The sequence below is a fragment of the Bradysia coprophila genome, unplaced genomic scaffold (genome assembly GCF_014529535.1).
Source record: "Bradysia coprophila strain Holo2 unplaced genomic scaffold, BU_Bcop_v1 contig_373, whole genome shotgun sequence".
NCBI lineage: Eukaryota > Metazoa > Arthropoda > Insecta > Diptera > Sciaridae > Bradysia > Bradysia coprophila.
In genome coordinates this window covers 1,240,642-1,263,750 of record NW_023503632.1, presented here as the reverse complement: position 1 = coordinate 1,263,750, position 23,109 = coordinate 1,240,642, and the positions used below count along the sequence as shown (strand labels likewise).

The 23,109-nt window shown below is 35.1% G+C and overlaps 1 protein-coding gene across 5 annotated transcripts; it reads left to right on the top strand.

Annotated features, from left to right (window-relative positions):
• Positions 1–546: 546 nt before the first annotated feature.
• Positions 547–21,960, top strand: LOC119081918. Of its 5 annotated transcripts, XM_037191158.1 has the most exons (5): positions 8,774–8,967; positions 16,315–16,492; positions 20,655–20,807; positions 20,874–20,947; positions 21,217–21,960. In XM_037191158.1, exons 2-5 carry the CDS (start codon positions 16,426–16,428, stop codon positions 21,508–21,510), a joined length of 588 nt encoding a protein of 195 aa, XP_037047053.1. In that variant the 5' UTR covers positions 8,774–8,967; positions 16,315–16,425; the 3' UTR covers positions 21,511–21,960. The 5 variants fall into 5 exon arrangements, with proteins under 5 accessions (XP_037047054.1, XP_037047055.1, XP_037047051.1 ...); XM_037191159.1 differs by lacking the exons at positions 8,774–8,967; positions 16,315–16,492 and adding an exon at positions 547–918; XM_037191160.1 differs by lacking the exons at positions 8,774–8,967; positions 16,315–16,492 and adding an exon at positions 548–770.
• The last annotated feature ends 1,149 nt before the right edge of the window (positions 21,961–23,109 follow it).

The following is a 23,109-nucleotide window of genomic DNA, read 5'->3' as shown; positions in this document are numbered from 1 at the left end:
TCTATCGAGTAACGGGAATTATGCACAAAAATTCATAGTTTTTTGGTTACTTCATACGAGTTATTCAATGTGTGCATCCTTCAGCCACTATAAACACACTGCTCCTACCCAAATTGAGCTTGAGTAAACTCTAGGACGTTCCCAATGCGATATAATCGCTTGAAAAAGTTCCATATGGAATTGTCTGACACAGGAATCGAATCGGGTCTATTTAGACTTTAGACTTTAGGTGGAAGGCTAGTACGTAACTACTTATTGTGTACGTTGCTGCTTCTGCAAACTTAGCCTCTTTAGTCCACATTTGAATGAAATCAAAAACACGAATTATGATTTCACATTTTATTTATGTCCGCCGGATAATACTCTATCGTTGAAGTCAGTAGCACCATTTTTATTAAATGCAAGCAACACTGTATGCTTCATACATACATTTGTATGTATAATGAGAAATCGAATAAATCGAATCATTCTCTTCAGCACATTGTGAGTATTGAATTGACCACTTGCGTCGTTATATATACTTGCATAGTGCTCATAATACATCGGAAAATTGAATATATTTGTGGAAAATTTATTGAAGTGGCAGTTCAACGGAGACCTTCACAGTACAACCATTCATTAACAGTGACTGAGCTAGTGGCCCTTTACCGCAAAACACTCGCAATGTTTTTTTAGTTATTACGAAATCAGTTATCTTGCCTCGGATCTTGCTGTCATAATTATGATTTGAACATTTTTGGTGTAAAGTGAACCGGCGTTTAAATCTTCAAGTAGTTTCATTACAAAGTGTATTAGCATCATCGTCATTCAACGAACAACGGCTGAATTAAGGAATTATTTGAACCGCTGGATTGCCTCAATTTGCCTTTTTATTCATCAAAATGTGTGTCTGTAATGATTCTATTACGAGATTTCTCAGTAAGTTTGGCTGCTCAATTCACAATTTTTTATTTGTAATGAAATGTGAGAGGAATGACTACCAAGTATACCGTCTTATAAAGCAATTGCAGTAAATACTAATGTTGTTTTACAGAGTTGTGTATGTCTAGTCTAAAATAGTATTTTACATGTTTAGGGAAAAAAAGATGAAAAGAAGAGTTTTCGTGTGAATTTTGTAGATTCGAGGCGTAGCAGAGTTATGTAATGGATTTAACATGCTGAGGGCGTCGAAAATACTGAACTTATTCTCTTTGCAACTGTTTTAATTTTGAAAAATGGCGAAACAAATTGATCTGTTTGTTTGTTTCGTTGATAAGATAGGTTATTCACGCCACGCACGGGTGAAAAATTACGTGTTCATCTCGGAAATAGTTATTTGTTTAACAAATGGAGAAAACAGGAAATTCCAACTCGAGCGAATTACGGCTCTCGCTTCACTCTGGCAGCAAACTTTCGCTCTTGTTGGAATTTCCTATTTCCTCCCCTTAATAAGTAAATAACTATTTCAATCCTAAGTTCGCGTAGCAGCATAAGCCGAGATTAGCCACAGAAGCAGAGAAATGATCTTACATTGGAAATAGTTAGTTCTAATGGAAAACAAACGATAATTTCCACGCGTAGAGTCTAGAGAATACACGAATTAAAAACCTGGCATTTTATGCAAACACACCCCATCTAACCAGTGTAATTCTGCTCGTATACTGACGTCAGTTGAGGATGTTTAAATATTCAAAGACAAATAAATCGAAAAATTAAAATCGTTTCTTTGTTCTCCTTGAACTGGATACCATAAACGCATCAGAAACTATCGCAACCTAATTGATGCACATTGCCCCAATTCCAACCGATGAAAAAATTTGAATTTAAATAATAAATCAAAATTTTGTTTGAGGTAATTTTGCTTTAGTTGAGTATAGTTCGATACATCCAGAGACCTAATTTTTTCACAATTAAACAGTGACGTTACATTTTAACATTTAATTTTAATAAAGATTGTCGATGTCGAGTGAGTCACTTTCGTTATTATTTTCTCATTTCTACTTATGTCATTTTCTTCGTCGTTTCCGAAAAAGAAAAAACAATAATCTCTCACTCGAGACACGTATTGCAATTGATAAAAAAAAATCGCTGAAATTTACATCACAGCAAGGCATTCTACAAGTATGAGTGGTACCAACGCACTTCAAGCAAAAGTGATTATAGTCAACAGCTTCCAAATAGAATACTATTTTGTATGAAATGGTTTTTTTTACAGTGTCTTACAGTTATGTGATACACTATCACGTTAGTCTTAGTTATCGGGTAGTAAACATTTATAATTTTTTTCTTTTTGATTCCACTAGGGATGGGAGTCGTTCAAAATTATCGATAATATCAATCGAAAGAAATTATCGATAATCGATTAATCATATCGTTATCGATAATTTGATAATTATCGATAATTATCAAAATATCGATATTTTGATATTTATCTGAAAATTCATGATTATATACCGATATATCGGAATTTCGGACCGACATATCGATATATCGAATTATCGATATCTTGATAATTACCATAATAATTTGCAAAATATCAATAATTATCGATTATCGATACTTTTTTGATAATTTTCGATAAAAAAAGCCGATAATTATCGATTATCGATAATTATCGATAAATCATTATCATTACAGCCCATGCCTAGATTCCACAAACTCAGCCCACATTTTCTTAGACTTGGAAGTAATAGATTCTTAATGGTTCTAAGAATATGTACACCTTTTTTTAAATAAACCATTTATTTATCATTCCATTATTTCTGCGTGGAACACAATGTAAAACAAACATTCATAAATCAAGTGGGTTAAGCACAATAGGGTAAATTGAGTAAATTGAAAATAAATAAATAAATAAATAAATTCTCGTCTAAATATTAGGCTTAAGCAAGTGTAAACACAAATTAAAAAAAAAATAAAAAAGAAATTTAGTGCTTCAAGACCAGTCGAATTTTTTACTGCAGGCAACATACCAGCATTTCTACTACACTTGACAATGACAAGAATGCTATCGTAATTTTATGCTTAGACTAATCATACCTAGACGCTTAGAGTAATTATATCTAGAGGGGAAATTTCGAGCAAACTTATGTAAAACATGTGGTCCCAATATGAATTACGAACGCCCACATGTTTTGGTGTAACCTTCTACGTAAAACCGTACGAAATGTGTATCATAGCTGGTGTCGGGACCACATTTTATCGAACGAAATACCAATATAGGTATGATTAGTCTCAAATGCCAAGACTGCCATTTTCTCACCCCAACGGTTTCCTTTCACTTCAATGTTGAACAACTTGGGTATACATTTCCGAATTTTTCTCGTAATTAGTCATTTTCTCACTTCGTTCTGGCTACAACTCGCGAAATTGCCTAAAATCTACCGTCCACAACTATTTCTTATAGGCCAAGTGAACAGACAACAATTAAAGTGCGATAATTAGGGACGAAATCTTTCCAACGACCTTTACTTATCTGATACCCCCCACTTTTTGTACGCACTTATTAAATAGGTTCACCTCACCAATCTTATACCCATCCTAACTCTCTACTCATGCAACCATGCTTAGTCGACATTATTGGCATCATATATTATTCACGATTTACGGTTGTTAGCTTCAAATATTCAATATTTTTGTCAAGTCATGTGCTCAACGAAAATTTGATTTAATCAATGAATGTCCTATTCAGTCAATAAACCTCGAATGAACGTACATCAATGGACATTATACCTATCTAAATATACGTATAGTGAGAGAATCGGGAGAATCGTCACTTACAAAAAACAAAACAAAAGTTACAACTGAAATGAGGCCATTGCATTGTCGTGTTATGTTGATATATTGGTTTCGTGTAGTGTGAATAAGTTGACTGAAGGCTGAAGGACGTTATTTTTATCGTTGCTTTAAATGAAAATGGAAAGTTACGGCAACAAAGAGTCTTTTTGGAGTCTATGGGTAATCGGTAACCGCATTACCAATTGTTTTCTTGCAATAGTCTGCTCTCATTTCATTATATAGAATTACAAACTGCTGAGTTCACACAACAGGCTTATTGGAGGCCAATGTGCAGATGCAGAGTCCGCCTTGCTCAGAATATCCTAATCCTACTTCTTCTCTTCAATTTTATTCGTAAGAAGCGTTGATTGCTAGAACAATAACTTGAATAGCGAATGATTCCCTAAATTATAACAGGGAAAAAAGTGATTCAGGTGCGTGAGAAGATGTTTCCGTTATATGCATGTAAACAGCCTAGATGTCTGCATTTACTCCTGATCATGCACCGTTATCACGTGCAAATATTTGTTTTTTAATTTATTTTTAAAAGCCAGCAGTCTGCTTGTCTGGTATATTGACTTCGTATGTGAATGAGTTCCAACGACGGTAGATATTATCTGGTGATTGGGGGATGCTAACTTCTTTCTCTGACCCTATTCGAGAAATAAGTAAAAAAACATAGCTAACGCCGACCCGTACGAAACACCTATTCGTATCAAAAGCCTTTACTGTGAAACTCTTCATTTCTTTTACTTCATTCTCTACTGAAAAGCTATTCGCCCTTTAAAATCACTTACATTATCTTTCTTTGCCTTGTTAGCATATACAAATAAATTGCCGGAGGCAATATAGACAGCCCCGTACGAAGTCAACTTTCATAAATTCCTATTTAAACAGCTATATACCCCTATATTTACCTATATTTCACTATAAATAAACATTTCACAGATAAATATATGCTATTATATAGCTCTATATGCCTGTATATAGCTCAATATAGCTGTATATAGGTATATATAGATATCCATATATGGAATGCCTGAAACACCCCACACACATAACAAATTATTTCCATGTTAACAGAAACTCTCTACGTACCTTTTTTCCCAAGATATATCACTTTTATTAAAATCCAATATGGCCACCGGCAGCCATTTTGTTAGGAGACCGGAAATTTTACCGACGCTTTACATTCGTTAATACCTTTCAAACAAAAAAAAATCATGAAATTCGGTCAAAATTTACTCGAGATATTGACAAAATACTCCACGTTCACTGTACGGCCGAGTAGCCAGATAAGAGCTCACTCCAAGAGACCTAGCTCACGCTCCGGAGAACATAATTTCATAATTTTTTTTCCCTGATTGGTACGGTCAATACCTATCTAATAAAGCTAAAACAGACGAAATATGTTGAAATGTGGCCGACCTACAAGCAAAAACTGCTTGCCGCCCTGTGCCTGTTTCACACCAAGGGGTCTAACTCACGAGTCGGTCATCCGATTTCCATAAACTTTTTTTTTGTCGATCGTTATTGTAAATACCTTTTATTTGACGTATCACTTACAAGTGTAACGTTTGAATGTCCGGTGATATCTTCGAAAAACCGTAAAGCACTTATTGGGCCACAGCTCGGGAGGGGTCAATCCAAAATCACTCATCTTCGAACTTAGCCTGTCTTTTGACATTATTAAACGAGAATTTTCAAAATCGGATGCGTTTTACTCAAGTTATCGTGCAGACGGACAGACGGACAGACAGACAGACGGACATTTTTTTTTCACTGATTTAGCATCTCAAGACAACCACAATAGGTTTCCCCTCAGGGAGTCCAATTCGACGTGTTACAAACGTATGCGTAAACCTATAAGACCCCAGTACTTCGTACGGGTCTAAAAATGCGAGAAGCGCTGAGACATCTAGTTCTTCAGCTTCAGGAAAATTGTTCAAATTCTAACAAAAGAAAATGGAATGGAAAGCTTGTTAATCTACCAATTTTTCTCTGTAAGTCGCGGAATAGTTGGGCTGTCGAATAAAGGTTTTAAAAAGGTTACATGTTTTGCTGAGTGCAATGCAATTTCATAATTCCACAAAAGTTTTGTTGCCAACATCTTATCAGGCCATGGCGACAGTGGCAAGGAAACAACTAACCACAAGTGACAAGTCATACTCTGTTGCATGTACAAGTCTAGCGAATCATAAGCAAAACAAAGTTTCGTTCTTCGTTCGTTCTTGCACAACAATCGTACGTGTTTTTGTTGGTAAATCACTTACTCCTGCACCTACGAAATGTTTATTTTTTAAATTGTTTTCCAAAGTACTGCTGAAAGAAAGTGTCAAACGAAATAGAGTCTGTAATCGTGATAACATTTTCGCCACTTTAAACGAACTTTTGTGAATTTTCACGAGCTTTTCGCGAATTTTCAAAAAAAAATTGATTTGATTTTTTGATTTCACGATGATAGGCGTCGACACGAAAGTAAAGCTGCGTTCGCTGATAATATCTTTGTTTTTATATAAGTAGTACCTCCTGTACTCTGCACTCCACCACTAAATTATGAATCATAAAATCATTCAATAAATTAACCAGCAACCGGCTAAGAACAAACAAATTGAAAATTAATATTATCGATATCGAGTGCATCGAATCGCTTTTCCATTAACACAATTGTGTTCATGTATATCGTACCTGCAACAACACTCATCATAATATAAACAAGGTATAAACAAATCAATAATTGTTGTTTGCAAAGAATGCTTTCTGTTTATAATCTAGTAATTATAAGTCAATGTGCTAATATATTTCGGTGCTTGAACGACTAACATTAATGAAAGCGTTCACACATTTTGGCTTATCTAAAAATAAATATTTAATATTTAACGGTCATAAACTTGTATATAAAGTGTATTCCCCAACGAAATTATATATTGTGTGTGGGGAGTGATGGAGAAGAATAACTGCAATGTGAATGTCACAAAATATCAAGCCGGCAGCTATCATATACAATAAATTCTGAGACGTAAACAAATTAAAAAAAGACAAAAAAAATGCAAAATAGAATAACCTGATCCCAATAAATGGAATGTAAACAATATCTCGCGCCGGCTAAGATAGCAAAATTGAATTTAATTAATATATTTTCATCCGTGCGGCGTGAATAACCTTATTTTTCTTCACTCAAATGCGTTTTGTCTCTCTATCTCTCTCTCTCTCTCTGATGATAATTTGCATTTTCTCACTTCTTGTTTTTCCAATGGGGTGAACAAGAGTTTTTACATGCTACATGCGTCGAAACCCGTACTTTTCATGTTTCAAGCACTTCTTTCGACGCTCTCAGCATGTAATATATATTACACACTTGTCACGAAGAAGTCGAGGCTTGCCGAGACTGATAGTGACAAGTGTGTACTCTATTTTATCACATAAGCGAAAACGAGACAACAACATAGACTTGAAGTGTAGTGTTTGAATTAAACTTCTAGTGAAGTATTTTGACATCCGAACACCGCGCGTATGTGATAAAATCCATTACGTAACTCGAGATAAAAATGAAAAGTCTCGTTTTCGTGTGTTTATTGACCTCGGTTTCGCCTCGGATAAACAAAATTTACACGAAAACTCTACTTTTCATCTTTATATCCCTAGTTATGTAATAGTACATTACTATGCAAGGGAAGTAAAGTGATATCTCGTATCCAGATGAGAAAAAGTATCCGAGGGCGGCAGCCCGAGGTACTTTTACTCATTGTGATACGAGATATAACTTTATTTTCCGTGTGTAGTACGACGTTTTACTATGCGAGTGATGTAAAGGTTATTGCCTATACATGTAACAGCCTTATTACATGCACCAGCATAGTAAAATACTAATACATGCTTTTGTTTTCCCGAGGGTCGAAAGTACACGTACATACCTATGGAAAACAAGAAATTTGGTTTCAAAAGCATGTAATAGTTATTTACGTATCGATTGAGTAGGCCGAAAGAGTTACGTATTAAGTTTTGTATGCTTGCTAAGAGGACCGAAAGTAGCTTTCGCCCCGCGAATTGACAGCTTTACTTACGGTCCTCTTAGCAAGCATACAAAATCCATTACATGGCTCGGGATAAAAAGATGAAAAGTCTTGTGTCTTGTGTGTTTATTGACCTCGGTTTCACCTCACAAATTCACGCCAAAACTTTTCTTTTTATCTTTTTATCCCTAATCATGTAAAATGCTATTTCACTCGAGTTGGAATGTCCTATTTTCTCTCCTTGGTAAACAAATAACCATTTTAGCCGTGCGTGGCATGAATAACAGCTTTTATCCACGAAACAAAGACATCTTACCATTTTTCAATACCAAAACAAAGTGACAGTTTCAAGCTTTTTTCGCCACATGGAAACAAGAGTTGAGAAAATAAACACCTGACATCAGAGAGAGCGTCAACAAAAAGCCATCTGCTCACTGCATTTGAGTGGAGAAAATAAGGTTATTCACGCCATGCACGGATGAAGAATTATGTATTCACCTCGGGGAGTAATTGGAAATTCCAACTCGATCGAATTGCAGCCTCGCTACGCTCTGGAAACTTTCGCTCTTGCTGGAATTTCCCGTTTTCTCCCCTTGGTAAACAAATAACAACAATTGTGTTGTCTCGTTTCATGCCACATAATAAACGAGACGATTCTGCCTTGATGAAATTGTTTTAAAATTTTTCTTTTCATTTTTTCTCTTTACTTTTTTCTGTTGTTGTTTATATGGTTGAAAGAAATTTTCTCGGACAGTATGCAGATGTGCTTTAATTCGCGAGGTTTGTTCGATGCAGTTTTCTCAGTAACAAAAAAAAACGGATATTATAACTCGATTCAGACACATTATTGGATGTGTTTAACGGTGTTCTTGACCCTTTTTTTTCAATTTTCTTCTCCAATCACTGCATGACGACTGTGATAAATAATGTAAATTGAATTCAAATCTTAAATTGATTGATTGTTTTCACTGAGGAAATTGATTTTGTTTGAAATATAAATAATTATTGTTGTGGATGTGGAGTTTGTGGAGTGCGAGCACAGTGTAATCGACGGATTTCGAGTAAATTAGTTAACATCGAAATAATATAATCTTAAGGGGCTTGATGGTGGCGATATTAACCAGCATGCCAGACCATTTAGATTTACGATTTTATATGCCCGATAGCATCAATTATGATCCATACTTTACTTGGCCAGGTGATAATTTTTTTGTGTTTTCATCTCGCAAATAATTTTGTTTTCCATTTGATACATTTAGTGAAGTTTCAGCATGAATTTGGCTCAGCTGTTTGTTAGCTGATCGACACATAAAGTCAAAACTAACCGAAAACAAATTTTGATTATTTCTGTGAAACAGCTGAGTCAAATTCATGGTGAAATTTCACAGCCTCTGACTTTTTTTTCGGATCTTCCAAGTTAAAAATATTTTCGATTTCATTCGTCTTTATGTGTGCGTCGGCGAGAACCGAGCAGGACATAATTTTGGAAAATTAATTAATAAATTTTCCAAAAATATGCTCTCCCCTTTACTCTTATACAAATGGTGACCCACCAACATCCATAGCACTGAACCTTCTGCGAACAGCTATATCATCTGTTTTCAACACAACGACGACAGAAATAGGTTTGTTCCAAATAACTGTAAGCCCGAACTTTGACAATACGAACGCCGACGATTTCATCCACAGAGATGAACATAACCTAAAAGTCAACCAATTTCTTTGAAATTTTTTCGTTAAAATTTTCGTCAACTTAAAAATTGAGGTTAAGTTGCCTTCTGTGGATGTAATTTGACATTTCGAAATGACCTTGGAACAAACCTATAAGTTCTAGTAGCTCTAGTTTACGTTGTCATGGTAGTAGTAGTAGTAGTAGTAGTAGTAGTAGTAGTAGTAGTAGTAGTAGTAGTAGTAGTAGTAGTAGTAGTAGTAGTAGTAGTAGTAGTAGTAGTAGTAGTAGTAGTAGTATCAAATTGTTGCTTATCTTTCGACAACAGATATCCACAGTAAAATCAATTAACATACGATTAACTTATATTCGTAATCCATGAAGTATGAGAACCGATAACGAAATGTAAGAAAAATGAAATTGTTTTAATAAAAAAAATTTTTTCTTCGAATGGAAGATTCTTTTCCAGTCTATCGAAAATACTCAGATCAAATCAATTAATAGATTCGATAACTGTCCATACTAAAGCTTAAAACTAAATCGGTACTATCTCCAGTTCTTCATTATCGACACACAGTTATTTAAAGCTTCCATACGACGACTCGTAACAATCTATTCACGTTTTATAATACCATGAACCGTCTTACAGTGACTCAGTAACGGATGATTCCTTTCGCACTCAATAAAGTGTCTGTTATGTTGCGACCTACTTCTTATTTGCGTGAAAAGAATGTGAATCGAGCATTTTGGATTTGTTTTTTCGGGATATTTCATCTCGTTTATTTTCGTGAAATAATTTTTCAATTAATTTATTTGTCTCAATGTGATTGACTCATAACACGAAAATGTAAGAACGTGATTGTTCTTCCAACTTTTTTTAATCTTTGAATATTTCAATGTGCATTTATTGCCAAGTTTTTTAACGTTGCGATTTGGCAACGGACTAAATGCAACACTAGAACTCACCCTAACCTTGTGCTATTAGACTAAAACAGAAGATAAGTTCACAAACAAAGCCAATGCTTTTTTTGAATGGGCATTTATTGCCAAGTTTTTTGACGTTGCGATTTGGCTCTTTCAAACTCTGGTTAAGAGCGCAACGATTGATCTGCTGCGTGTCATTTTGCTTAGAAATTTAGCAACTTGTTGTGAATGGTTTTTCACATTTCAATTCAGAATCATCACAGCTGTCTATGAAAGTAAATTTTCAGTTTTCGTGTCATTTGAAAGGAATTCATTTAGTGGAGCTGTTTACCTTCCCTGTCTATGAGTTTTGAAATTGAGTTATGCGTGTGTATGGTGAGTCTTTTGTTTATGCCTTTTATGATTTTCTCTGCGAGAATGTTTTGTTTTTTGGCTACGATTTGGGTCTTTCAAAGTAGCATTCCATCAATGTCCACAAGCTTTCCATCAGACGATGGCACTTATCTATGTTGCCTTTTAAAAACTAGTTCAACTAGCAGAAACAACTGAAGATAGTCAGTCCACTCTGACTTTCGAGCCCTGGGAAAGGGAAAAGCGTTGGCTTTGTTTTTGAACTTATCTTCTGTTTTAATCTAATAGCCTTGCGCTGTGGGTGAGTTCTTGTGTTGCATTTAGTCCGTTGCCAAATCGCAACGTTAAAAAACTTGGCAATAAATGCCCATTCAAAAAAAAAACATTGTCGTCCTTGATGAGATCCCCCAATGCATTTGTTTTCACTTTATAATTCACGGGAATTATAACGATGAACTGTGAAACTTTTGAAACTAGCGGGACGAAACGGTGTCTCTAGGTACTTTAGGGATAACGCGACTTAGACAATTTGATTTGGATCGGTTTAACGTAATTTTAACTTAACGACGACAGAGAATTGTAACGTTAAAAAGCACTTCATATATGTCAGAGTCACGGATGTTTGCAAAATTTATGCAATCAACCTTAATAAGGTGAATTTGTTGATGATGTTTCTGAAATATTCAAATGCCAAATCGCAACGTTAAAAAACTTGGCAATAAATGCACATTCAAACTTGGCAATAAATGCCCATTCAAAAAAAAAGGCATTAAATGCACATTCAAGTAAAAGACGAAATATTGAAATATTCAAATTCGTATTGCAAGTGTAAAAAAATTAGAAAATTTGGATTGGATTCTCACTCCTATTTTGTCTACATAAATAACTTACTATTTTCAAAATCAGTTATAATCGAATTCGACCTTCCTAAATTCGCAATCAATTACCATTATCACTTTATAAATAAAAAATAAAAAAAAAAACTTTCTAACCAACGAGTCAATATAAGGTATTGAATCGTGATTTGCACTCTAGGGTCATTTCATCAGTAAACTTCAATTTCGGGCTCTATTTTGGTGGATTTCATTTCTATGGATAGCACAGAAAAAAGACTTCTTCATTTCGAAAGTACTCAAGTTTTTACAGATTTCATTGAAGTTGCGGAAAAGTTATATAATTCTGCTCCGTCCACATCGATCAGGGACAAGGGGCAGATACTTGTATATATTCCTTTATCAGTCGAATGAAAATCCTTTGAAAATTCCTTGAAAATCTACTCGTCATTAAATCCTAAAAATTCAAGAAACTCTTTGGAATTCCAAGAAAATCCTCAAAACTTGGAAATATTTTGCCAACGAAATTTACAAATGTCCGCCCCTCGATCAGGGATCAGGATCAGTGAAATCGAAGGAAGTGTTTGAAACTACATCCACATCTCTGCTTCAATTACTTCAATTACTCAAACATTAGGTCTGTACAAAAGTGTCAAGAAATAACATAATAACGCAAATCATAAAACTCTTCTTCGACGCACAAGTCCCGGTAAATGTAATGCAAATAGAACATTTTCGAAACCATATTCACTAGAACGTCTAGCCAACATCTTAAAACTATTTAACCAATGAAAAGTTTGCTCACAATACAAGCCTCTCTGAAGAGTATCTATTATCGTAACCAATTTGCGAAGAATAAAAAAAACTGAAATGGATAGATGGATACCTACAACTTGCTGACAAAAATATTATATCTAGTCGTTAGCAGTGTCAAATTTCTTATTCAAACGATGCTAAGTGATAAAACAAAGAGTTATGTAATGCAACAATTCGACAAAAAAGTTGAAACAATTTTTTTAATTTTTGGTATACGTTTAGTCGTGCGCTGGATTTATATTTGTTTGGTTCTGTTGGCTGCGTTTAACAAGTTTTGTTTTGAAAATATTGATGCATGTTTGATGCAAAGCGTGATATTACCTTAAGCGAATTAAACTGAACGAATAACTCCATGATAATGGAAGACCATCTGTCTCGGCAAATATCGGTGAATGAGTGCAATAGAGATATATATCAAACAGGTAAAATGAATTGAAAACCGCGAAAAGATTTGAAACCGATTAGGTTTAGTGTTTTGATATCTGCCATTCGAACCATTCTTTTCATCTCTGTTTTACGTCACTTGTAGCTCAACATAGCGTTGGTTGTTTATTTATGTATTTTTAATAGTCGGGTGTAATAATGTGCGGTATAGGTCCCTGCATGCTATAAATATCTATTCGGAAAATTCTATTATACTTCCTGCAACCCTTACCCTTATATAAATAAAAATAAAGTTTTTTTTAAATAATTTATGATTCCCCGGAAGATACCTGTCTAAATGAAACACGCACGTTACACCACTTAACAATGCATAAAACAGGAAAATATTTTACACATTAACGTCAAGACTTTAACGTTTAAATAATTCCCTCTGATGTTAGATTCGATACTACAATCTATTACTTCATTAGTTTGTTGGTACAAAGTTTTGCTACTTAAGCGAATGCTACGCAGACCTAATGGTTTTGTAAAAATTGTCTATGTTGATAACATATTGATATAGCCGGTTGATAAGACGATCCACCTTCAGAAGAAAATTAAAAAAATTAAAATGTGTTTTCATCCGTTCGGCTCAAATGTGGTGTAAAGATGGCCTTTACAGCTCAGGTTATTTTTTTTTATCTATTGTTTCCAAGGGGTGCACAAGAGTTTCTTTTCTTTGCAATACTGTTAAACTGGTTTTGAAAATGGTGGAACAAATTAATGTGTTGTGTTTGTATCGTGGATAAAATGATTATTTGTATCTGTTTCTCCCCGAGGTGAACACATAATTTTCCTTCCGCCCTTGACGTGAATTACCGTGAATAAACACAAAAAACTCTTTTCCGAACCATGGGAGAAAATAAAAAATTTCTCACCTGAACTGTCATTCGAGATAGCGTCAACAAAACGACATTTACTCAATGAATTTGAGTAGAAAAAATAAGGTTATTCATATTCATTCCACGCACGGATGAAAAATTATGTGTTCACCTCGGGGAGAAATAGGTAATTCCAACTCGAGCAAAGCGAAATTTTCGCTCTTGTTGGAATTTCCTATTTTCTCTACTTGGTAAACAATAGTATTTTTCGTCACAAGTGACGAAAAGTAGAATTATTCAGATTATTCGGGTTCGCCTCGTTAGGACAAGCTTAAGACGCGTCCTGGAAAAATTCTGCTTTCGTCACGAATCACGAACTACGTTTTCTGTGCCGTAAGGATCATAATGAGACGAAAAGCAAAACAAAAACATTACAACAATTTCAGCTTTTCTTAGCAATCACTTTTCGATGGTAGGTGCGTGCAGTGACGAAAAACGTCGAATTATGATTCTAAGGCACAGAAATAACCATTTTCGGTGTACAACCAGCGAGTGATTCTTTTAGTTCCAATCAGGCGTAAAAATATGAAAAGAATTATTGAACGAGAAGCAATAAAATCGACACAACTTACACACTAACATCATTGGAAAGGAATTTGGGACTGCCAGTTCTGTATTAATAAGTGAGAGATGCTTAATTGACTGCTGTAAATTTTGCATTGTATTCGTTTAGGTACATATCGTTATGTAGAGTGACACGTTCTGTTTATATTGAAAAAAATTGAGTGCTTAACTCGAATAAATGTTTTTATGATTATTGTCTGACCGTAAAACCTTAGTAGCTACATACAAAAAGACACAGTCCATTAGTTTATTAATATTTCGATATTCAAATCTAATATAGGCACACGCACTGTCTTCCTCTCACTCTCTCCTATTCGAATTCGAGTCTTCGTATTAACAGAACTTCAAAATTTAACATTGTGCCGAATGTTACAAGGGGGTTTTTATTTCCAAAGGAAGTGGTTGAATTTTTCCCTATTCACCAAAGTTAGTACGTGTTGTTACTATGGCACGATATTGGTTTTATTTGTTGAAAGAATATTTGATCTCTTTATTATCGGTATTGAATTACGAACCGTTTTGAGAACAAATGAAAACTATTTTTTTAGCATATAACATTGAATGAATGTATTGACGACGTCATTATTGATTACACGAAAACAATCATTTGTTCGTTAATTCATTGGAGTTTCGATATAGGTAGTGATTCGCATGCAAAGTGGATTACCGCGTGAGATTCTTTCGAAACTCTTGCGATTTTTGTGTTATAAAATTGAGATGTGACCGATGTGACTCTATATGCTGAAATTGTTGCTGTTGTAATTGTTGGGTGTTTGTAGTTAACAGAAAAGCACGAGACATGTTGAAAGTTTATTAATTTGGAAATGAAATTTGACTATTATGGTCTTTCGGCTTTTAGTTTGCAATTTTCAAGGTTTTGTTTATATTACCGGTTGGTTTGTTGCGGTTATTTGGTTCAGGGATTATAATCATTCTGATTTGGTCAGTTAGAGCGAGCGCTATCGAAACGGTCGAATCTTTATATAAAGAATATTATAATTATTTCAGTTGTTGGTATTGATTTTGTAATTATTGATAGTGTGCGGCGTATTTTTTCTGAAAAAGTTGCCCTGTTGCCCTATTGATTTGCTGTATAACAATTGATTGATGGAGCATAATTTAGCATTTCTACAACAATGTCCGAGCCAGTACCTATGAATAGGTTATAGGTGTTCGTAATTTCATTAAATTTCTAGTGTCCGACTAGAATAGTTAGTTCAAGGGTGGTGTGTTTAAAGTAAGCTCACTGGCAATTTCAATCCTACAGAAATTAAAATTATTCTCGCCGTTGGTTACCTTTTTTAAGACCTCATTTCATTGACTTAAGTTAACCGTTTGTTCAGTTGAATACATGATGACCATCATTATGAGACTTTAGTTCTGACAGAGTCGGTCCAAAACCGCTCTTGTAAAGAGTTAAAGAGTTATCATCAAATTACTAAAATCTGTGTCCATAACATGATTTAGACTGTAGGACATTTAGAGCCTTGTAATGTAAAAACTTTTCATTGGTAAATTCTCGTAAAACAAAAGGACGGAAAGTAATGACAAATAGAGCGAATAAAAAGAGAGCGATATTTCTACAATTTGTTTTTAATAATAAACGGTATTTTCGTAGGGCTGTTCTACATTCTACGTCAACCTGAAGTTTCTTCCAACAACTTCCTTAAACGCTTTGTAAAAGGATGATTCCCTTGAGGATTTATTTATGAAGGAACAAAACGCCTCATATTCGCTCTGTTTATGATTCGGGTCCAAATAGTCATTTTATATTGCCCCGGATGCAAATAGTCACTTTGAAGTAATTTTCCTTCTACAAAATAATCTCTTTTCCGACGAACAATGCAGATGCTTCGGAAAGGAAGCTTCACACTATATATCAAAGAAAATTGCAATGAGCCCTGCTCGAAGCTCTCATTAAAACTACTCTGCTTTCTTTCAATCAATTTGTGTCTAACTCTCAAATGTGATTATCGTATTTTACGGTTATCATCAGAGGAACATTTTTACGACCAAATTCAAGGAATCATTGCTCAAGGAACATCAATTAATATTTCAAATTAATTTCCATTTTCCCGATACAGATTCCTAAGACGCATTTTATGATGTGCTACGCTCTGCAATTTACCTCACAACGAAAAAGTTAAAAGCAAAATTAGAAAACGGGTCATTGACCAATCATTTTGCTTTAAATTATGGAATCTCCAATTTACAATATCGACGATGGGCAACCGAAAACCCTTTGTAATTTGTTTGACTGCGGTAAGTTCTTTATATTGGAATGTGGCATGCGCTGGTCTTTGACTTATATTTGTATTCAAAACCTAGGCTGAAGTTTCCTTCAACTAATTTTGCTCTCAACAAATTGTGACTAATTTTACTTAGAGTGATTATGAGTTCTTTCGCCTTCAGCTACGCGAAAAAGACCTAATTCAAATTTTTCTTTTGTTACATTTGTCAAACTTGACAGAAGAACAAAAGAATAGTACATTACTATACCAGTGAAGTAATTTGATATCTCGTATCCAGATGAAGCCCTCGGATACTTTTACTCATCGTGATACGAGATATCAAATTATTTCACGTGTAAAGTATAACGTTTTACTTTACGAGCGAGGGAAAAGGCTTTCACTAGTGAGGGAATAGCCACTTTACCTCACTAGTAAAGTAAAAGTTAAATTTCTTTTTTTTGATACCAACATCGAAAGTTGATACTTTCGCCCTCGAAATCCGGGGCGAAAGTAAAAAAATGCAAGTTATGTGTTTGAGCGGGGAGAAAGAAAGAATACATAAAGCGAAAGTCAATATACATAATGCGAAAGTCGACTACATAATGTAATAGTCGACTCTTGTCAATAAGTGTACTGCGATCAAAATTGAAATAAAGCGTGCGCCAGTGCTCTTATTGAAATTAACATACGAAGTTGATAATTTTTGTTGTTAATGATTTGTTAGTTATTTGTTAATTTTTGTGTGTGTTATTGTTGTGATGGCTAAATAATTAAATTTTTGATATACCAGGGGGCTGCCGCCCCCTGGACACCCGCATTTTCTGGCTAAATGCCTTCATATTTCAACATTTTGTTCTGCTGTTTGCGATACGTATCAACTTTCGATGTTGGTATCAAAAAAAATAGTATGAACGACTCGGGGCAAAAGTAAACAAAATCAACCTGTGCGATTGAGGCCCTTGCCTTCGGCGCGGGCATCAACTCTCGCACACGGTTGAATTTTTTTACTTTCGCCCCTTGTCATTCAATGTACTATTTGCTATGTGTAGGTAGAGTAAGAAAAACCATAAAATTCCGTTTTCATGCTTCGGGGCCGAAAATGAGGGCAATTTTTCGAATTTTCTCGGGTTTCCGGCCCTCTGCATGAAAACTCACATGTGCACCTGTTTGGGACGGTTGATTTAAGGCACTTTCGCTTGTAGACCTCACTTCGTTCGGCCTACAATCCGCGAAATTGCCTAAAATCAATCGTCCAAAACAGGTACACAAATGACTATTGCATAATATATTTTACTCGCTGCACTACCGGAAGCTAATTTTCCGAGAATAAATAGAGTTAAAACTCTTGTTGCCGGTGGTCTTTGTGAGTAAAATAAACTACGTAAACGCTGATGGAAAATCATAGGGAGCACGGAAGCATTGCTCTCGGGAAATTGTTCCCATTTGGTACAAAAAATTTGATTTTATTTAAAATCCGGATATTTTTGCCGATTTTGCTCCCGGAAAGAAAATCGGTTTTTCCATCAGCGTACGTAAAGATATTACAGATTTTTATTTTGACTTGTGTAGTATATTTTCACTTCGGCTCGTGCTGTAAACGTCACACTCGTCAAAATAAAATGCTCTAAAACCAGTTAGTAATCTACTACTACTTACTATTGTGTGCTGCATGAATGCCTTATATTATGTTGCTTAAAGAAACTGTCTCATCAACGTAGACAAAGGCTCTATACCAGGCAAAAGTTGACCGATTTTTAAACGTCGGATTCGTTCCTTACATCCGCCGCTTATAAAATGACAACAAATGAATGAGGGTGATATGGATTTTTATTGTGCGCGAAATTTTTGAAAACGCAAATGATTTTTGTGGAAATTTTTTTATTTTAATTTTTTTTAAGGTATTTCAGGTTTTAGGTATTTAGGGTGATATATATTTGATCTTTCATCGAAGTTTTACTTATCTTGTGTGAAGTTTGAAACTAAATGTACATGGTACTTCACACAAAACAAGTAAAACGTCGAGCTCTTGGCGTAGATTAATTATATACCTCTGATTCAAAGTCAATCGTACCTTTACCTTGGAAAATTTTCTTGGACTTTGGTAGTGTTCTTTGTGTGCAATAAATTGTTGGATAAAGCAAGGTTTGTTTGCTTGGTTCAGTTATTTCCATGAATCCCACAAGTATGTATAAATATACAACCTGACGCTCACATTTGGAGCAATAGAACAACAAACAACGAATTTATCTTTTGTTTTTATCTCGGAACTGTTATAATCATTTATGGCATCGCATAAAATTAGCTGTTTGTCCCTAAAAATATTTTCGTTTAAGTTAAGCGAATTCTTATCATCTTTATCATTTGCAGTATTTTAGGATCTTCACGTTCTAAATATATGACTTACCTACGTATTATACGTACGACTGTGCTCTTCAATTTTATGTTTATTCCATCCGTGATTTACTCGGCACACACATCATAAAAATTATATTATTCCAATCACTGTTATCAGTATGTTTTATAGTGGATGTACTTACCTTAGGATAACACACATTGTCTAAGTGTCACGTGTAAAAATATTTATTCTCGCACTTCTTGTATAGATTAGAATATTTAGACCTTAATCTGATCGAATGCAGTTTTGATCTTAGTGTAACCTAGAGAGGAAATTTGTACGACATTTGTACGATTTGTTTGGTATAAAATACACATTTCGTATGAGTTTACACGTTGACGCTTTCGACAATACAATTTGCCCTCTTAATTAAGAGGGCAAACACATTCCAATAAACATTTTGTATTTCATGTTTGGACCATATATTTTACGAAATTTTGTTCGAAATCTCCTCTCTAGGTTTTGATGACAAAATGTCTGTCCTCTAGATTCTAGAGTATAGACGTAGGTAGAACGGATACACAGATAGAAACGTTGACATAGATTTGAATGTGTTAGAGATTAACAGTACGTGGCCGAATCTTTTTGGGAATAAAAATTTAATCTCTCAGGAATTACTTTCATTGTATTTGGAAGTGGTAGAATAAATCGACATCCACTACGTGTAGGGAGGCATTTTTATTAATCTGAAAATTGGTCATATATCAGACGAAATTAGAACCAACAGCACACGCAGAGCAATTGTGTTCTTAAAGTAGTCGGAGTTTATGTCGAAACGTTGTCACAGAGTAAGATCCCCGTGGGATTAAAATAATTTCTATAAATCCATAACCGTCCCTAACAAATCTAAAGTAATCCCAGTAATTTAGAAGTAGAACAAGGGGCAAGAGAGTTAAAAAGAATAAAATCGAAATCTGAACTGTTAAAGGTTAACAAAATGCTTCGAAAACACTCTACATGTCTAGAGTTCTCCTCCGAAATTATGTGTAAAGACTTTCCTTAGATTTTCATCGAAATACTTGCTTAAGACTCTTAAAATAGGAGTTAAGTGTATATATACTTTCACTTACACCAATTGTTATTGTGACCTTAACAATTAACGTATTATTGGCTGCAAAATGTAATACGACTGTGCTTCCAAATTATTATTTTGACCAGTGGGAAGGTTTCTTGCTTCATTCAGTTTATCACATAATACCGCAAATTAGAACACATCGCCAACGCTCTTCAAGCAAAAGTTCTTCAAGTGGGAGCTGCCAAATAGAGTACTGTTTTGTATGAATTTTTGCTTGAAGTGCGTTGACACCGCCCATTTCGGTTTTTGCTATCGATACACTACTCAAAAAAGTGACCATAAGACCAACGCAGAGTTTAAAAGGTGTTTAAGAAGCTTAGTCCACTTTTATTCCCTAATTCTGGACGACTAATTCATTTTCATGTATGACGTGTGCATAATGAGCTTAGTCAATTCAGAGTTTTACGGAAGTTTCATTGGTGTGAGCTAGACAGATATATTGTTAGTCTGTTTGTCTCGCTGACTCAGTATGAAGACGTTCTACAAGAAAATGAATTAGTAGTCCGAATCAGGGAAGAAAATTGTACTCAGCTTTTTAACACCATAAACTCCACGCTGGTCTTAGTTACTTTGTCGAAACAGATGATTTTAACATGTGATTCCCATATTAAAGCTCATGCGAACTGCATGAATCGTAATCGGCTCAACTTTCTTATAGTTTTCGAATTTGTTTCAGTCTAATCCTCTTGATTTAATAAAATCATTTTTTTACTCCTTTTTCAGTGATGACCCCCGAGGAGGCGAAACGAACACAAAGACCTTACCGATATGGAATGTTACTGTTGTGTTTCGGTGCCCTAATTAACTGGGTTGGTTTGGCTGAAAATTACACCGAACCAATAAGATATGCTGGAGTTGCATGCATTTTATTAGGAGGTTGATTTAGAAAATAACGTTTCGGATTGTCATGATTAAACTGAACTCGAATTTATTCTATTTAAGCAATGCTAATCTGCACGGCGATGTGCTGTTGGCTTCGATCACCAGGTCCAGTTCCGGTAACTCGATCATTTGAGGTAATTTTGATTTATAATAAGCGAATGTGGTAGATATTCGTTCTGGGTGTCTGGGGTGTAAAGCGAAAATGAAGCAGTGGATTTAGTTAGTTTCTAATTTAGAGCATTTTGGAGATTTTTTGGAGTGTTCATTCGGATGTTGGAAAGTCAGTCAAAGCTTCCGACGAAAAAATAGATTATTTTCCGTCCCACACCAAACCACACGTCACAGACTTACCCATCAAAAGTTTCTCATATTTCTCATCTATCAACAAAAAAAAATATTTCAGACAGACGAACCAATCCATGTGATCACAGTTCCTGACGTGCAAATGCTTGAAAAACCACCCGAATACGATTCGGTCGTAATCGAACCACCCAGCTATGACCATGCAATAAAACTTAGTCCTTCCGTCCTGCTGAATCCAAACACATATAAATATGCATATCGAAACAGTATTGGCTCGGCTGGATCGTCATCGCAGCACAATGATAGCGGCTGCTGTACACCGTTACCAAATCAAATTGTCGATGATGAGGATCGACGATCAACTTGTGATATTCAATTGCGAAATGAAAGATAGCTGGTAGCTCTCGGTGTGTCGTGTTACGCCAATACGCCATTATTCTTACTCTGCGATGCTGTGCATTGATTTTGTAGCCGAAAACAATGATTTCAACAAAAAAAAGTTTTAACGGGGTCAATAAAATGAGGAGAGTGGGATCGGTGGGTTGTTTCTTAGTTCTTTAAGTTTATAAATCGAACGTTGAAATTCTAGTCATGTAAGTGTAGTTCTAATCACGATTTACAGACGGCTATGCCATCTGTTATCAATAGCAAGCAGTGAGCCCTGGATAATGTTGTGGGAAATTAATGCTAATGGCTTGCCGTCTGAAGGAGGATAATACGATAAAATATTCAATCAGTTCAATGTAATGCGTGTTTGTGATATATGATCGATTCGTAGAATTTGTGTACGAATATTTGTGATAAGGTCATGATTCTATTGTTATACCAAATAAATTCAATGAAACAACTACCCCAACTTTAAATGCCTTATTCAGCATCCGTGCAGATTTATTGTATGGCAAATCTGACAATAAAGGCGTTGGTCTTACGGAAGGTTGGTAGCATCTACGATGAAATATGAGTAGTTAAATGTTTAAGTACTCATATTTTATCGTAGATGCTACCAAACCCCCATATAACCACATTTTCCCTAAAACAACATAAAATTACCTTTCTAATGGCACCGCACACGACCATGAAAGTGTCGTGTACCTCGAGAAATTATCGGGCTGAAGTTAGCGCAACGCCAAAATTATGACTAGTAACAAATATGCTTATAAGTACACTGAGCCTAAAAAGTTTGGAAACATATAAGAGCAATATAAACAAAAGAATAGACAAGAAGACAATAGAACAATAGAAGCAAGTATATAAAATTTCTATTGTTATATTGTATTCACGTCTATTGTTCTTTTGTTCATATTCTTATATGTTTCCAAACTTTTAATGCTCACTGTACATAAGATGTATGTTAATGTGTGTACACTGTACATAACAAATCATATTACATAAAGAATTATGCTATCGCTATTATGTACTTATGCCGGCCTCGAATTTGGGTCGGACCCAAATGTTCCTTAACTTTAAATTGTATACATTTGGGTCGGCCCAATATGTTCAGTTCTTATGACTGCCTCGAATTTCGGTCGTACCCAAATGTTCCTCAACTTTAAATTGTATACATTTGGGTCGGCCCAATATGTTTAGCTCTTATGACTGCCTCGAATTTGGGTCGGACCCAAATGTTCTTCAGTTTTGAGTTTTATACATTTGGGTCGGACCAATATGTTCGGTAATTATGACTGCCTCGAATATTGGTCGGACCCAAATGTTCTTCAGTTTTGAGTTTTATACATTTGGGTCGGACCAATATGTTCGGTAATTATGACTGCCTCGAATATTGGTCAGACCCAAATGTTCTTCAGTTTTGAGTTTTATACATTTGGGTCGGACCAATATGTTCAGCTCTTATGACTGCCTCGAATTTAAGTCGGACCCAAATCTTCTTCAGTTTTGAGTTTTATACATTTGGGTCGGACCAATATGTTCGGTAATTATGACTGCCTCGAATATTGGTCGGACCCAAATGTTCTTCAGTTTTGAGTTTTATACA

Excerpts from the sequence above, each read along its gene's own strand:
- LOC119081918 (XM_037191156.1), top strand. The coding sequence starts at position 8,874 with ATGGTGGCGATATTAACCAGCATGCCAGACCATTTAGATTTACGATTT. Across the intron at positions 8,968-20,654 it reads TCCATACTTTACTTGGCCAG|TGATGACCCCCGAGGAGGCG; the intron begins GTGATAATTTTT and ends CTCCTTTTTCAG. Across the intron at positions 20,948-21,216 it reads CGGTAACTCGATCATTTGAG|ACAGACGAACCAATCCATGT; the intron begins GTAATTTTGATT and ends AAAATATTTCAG.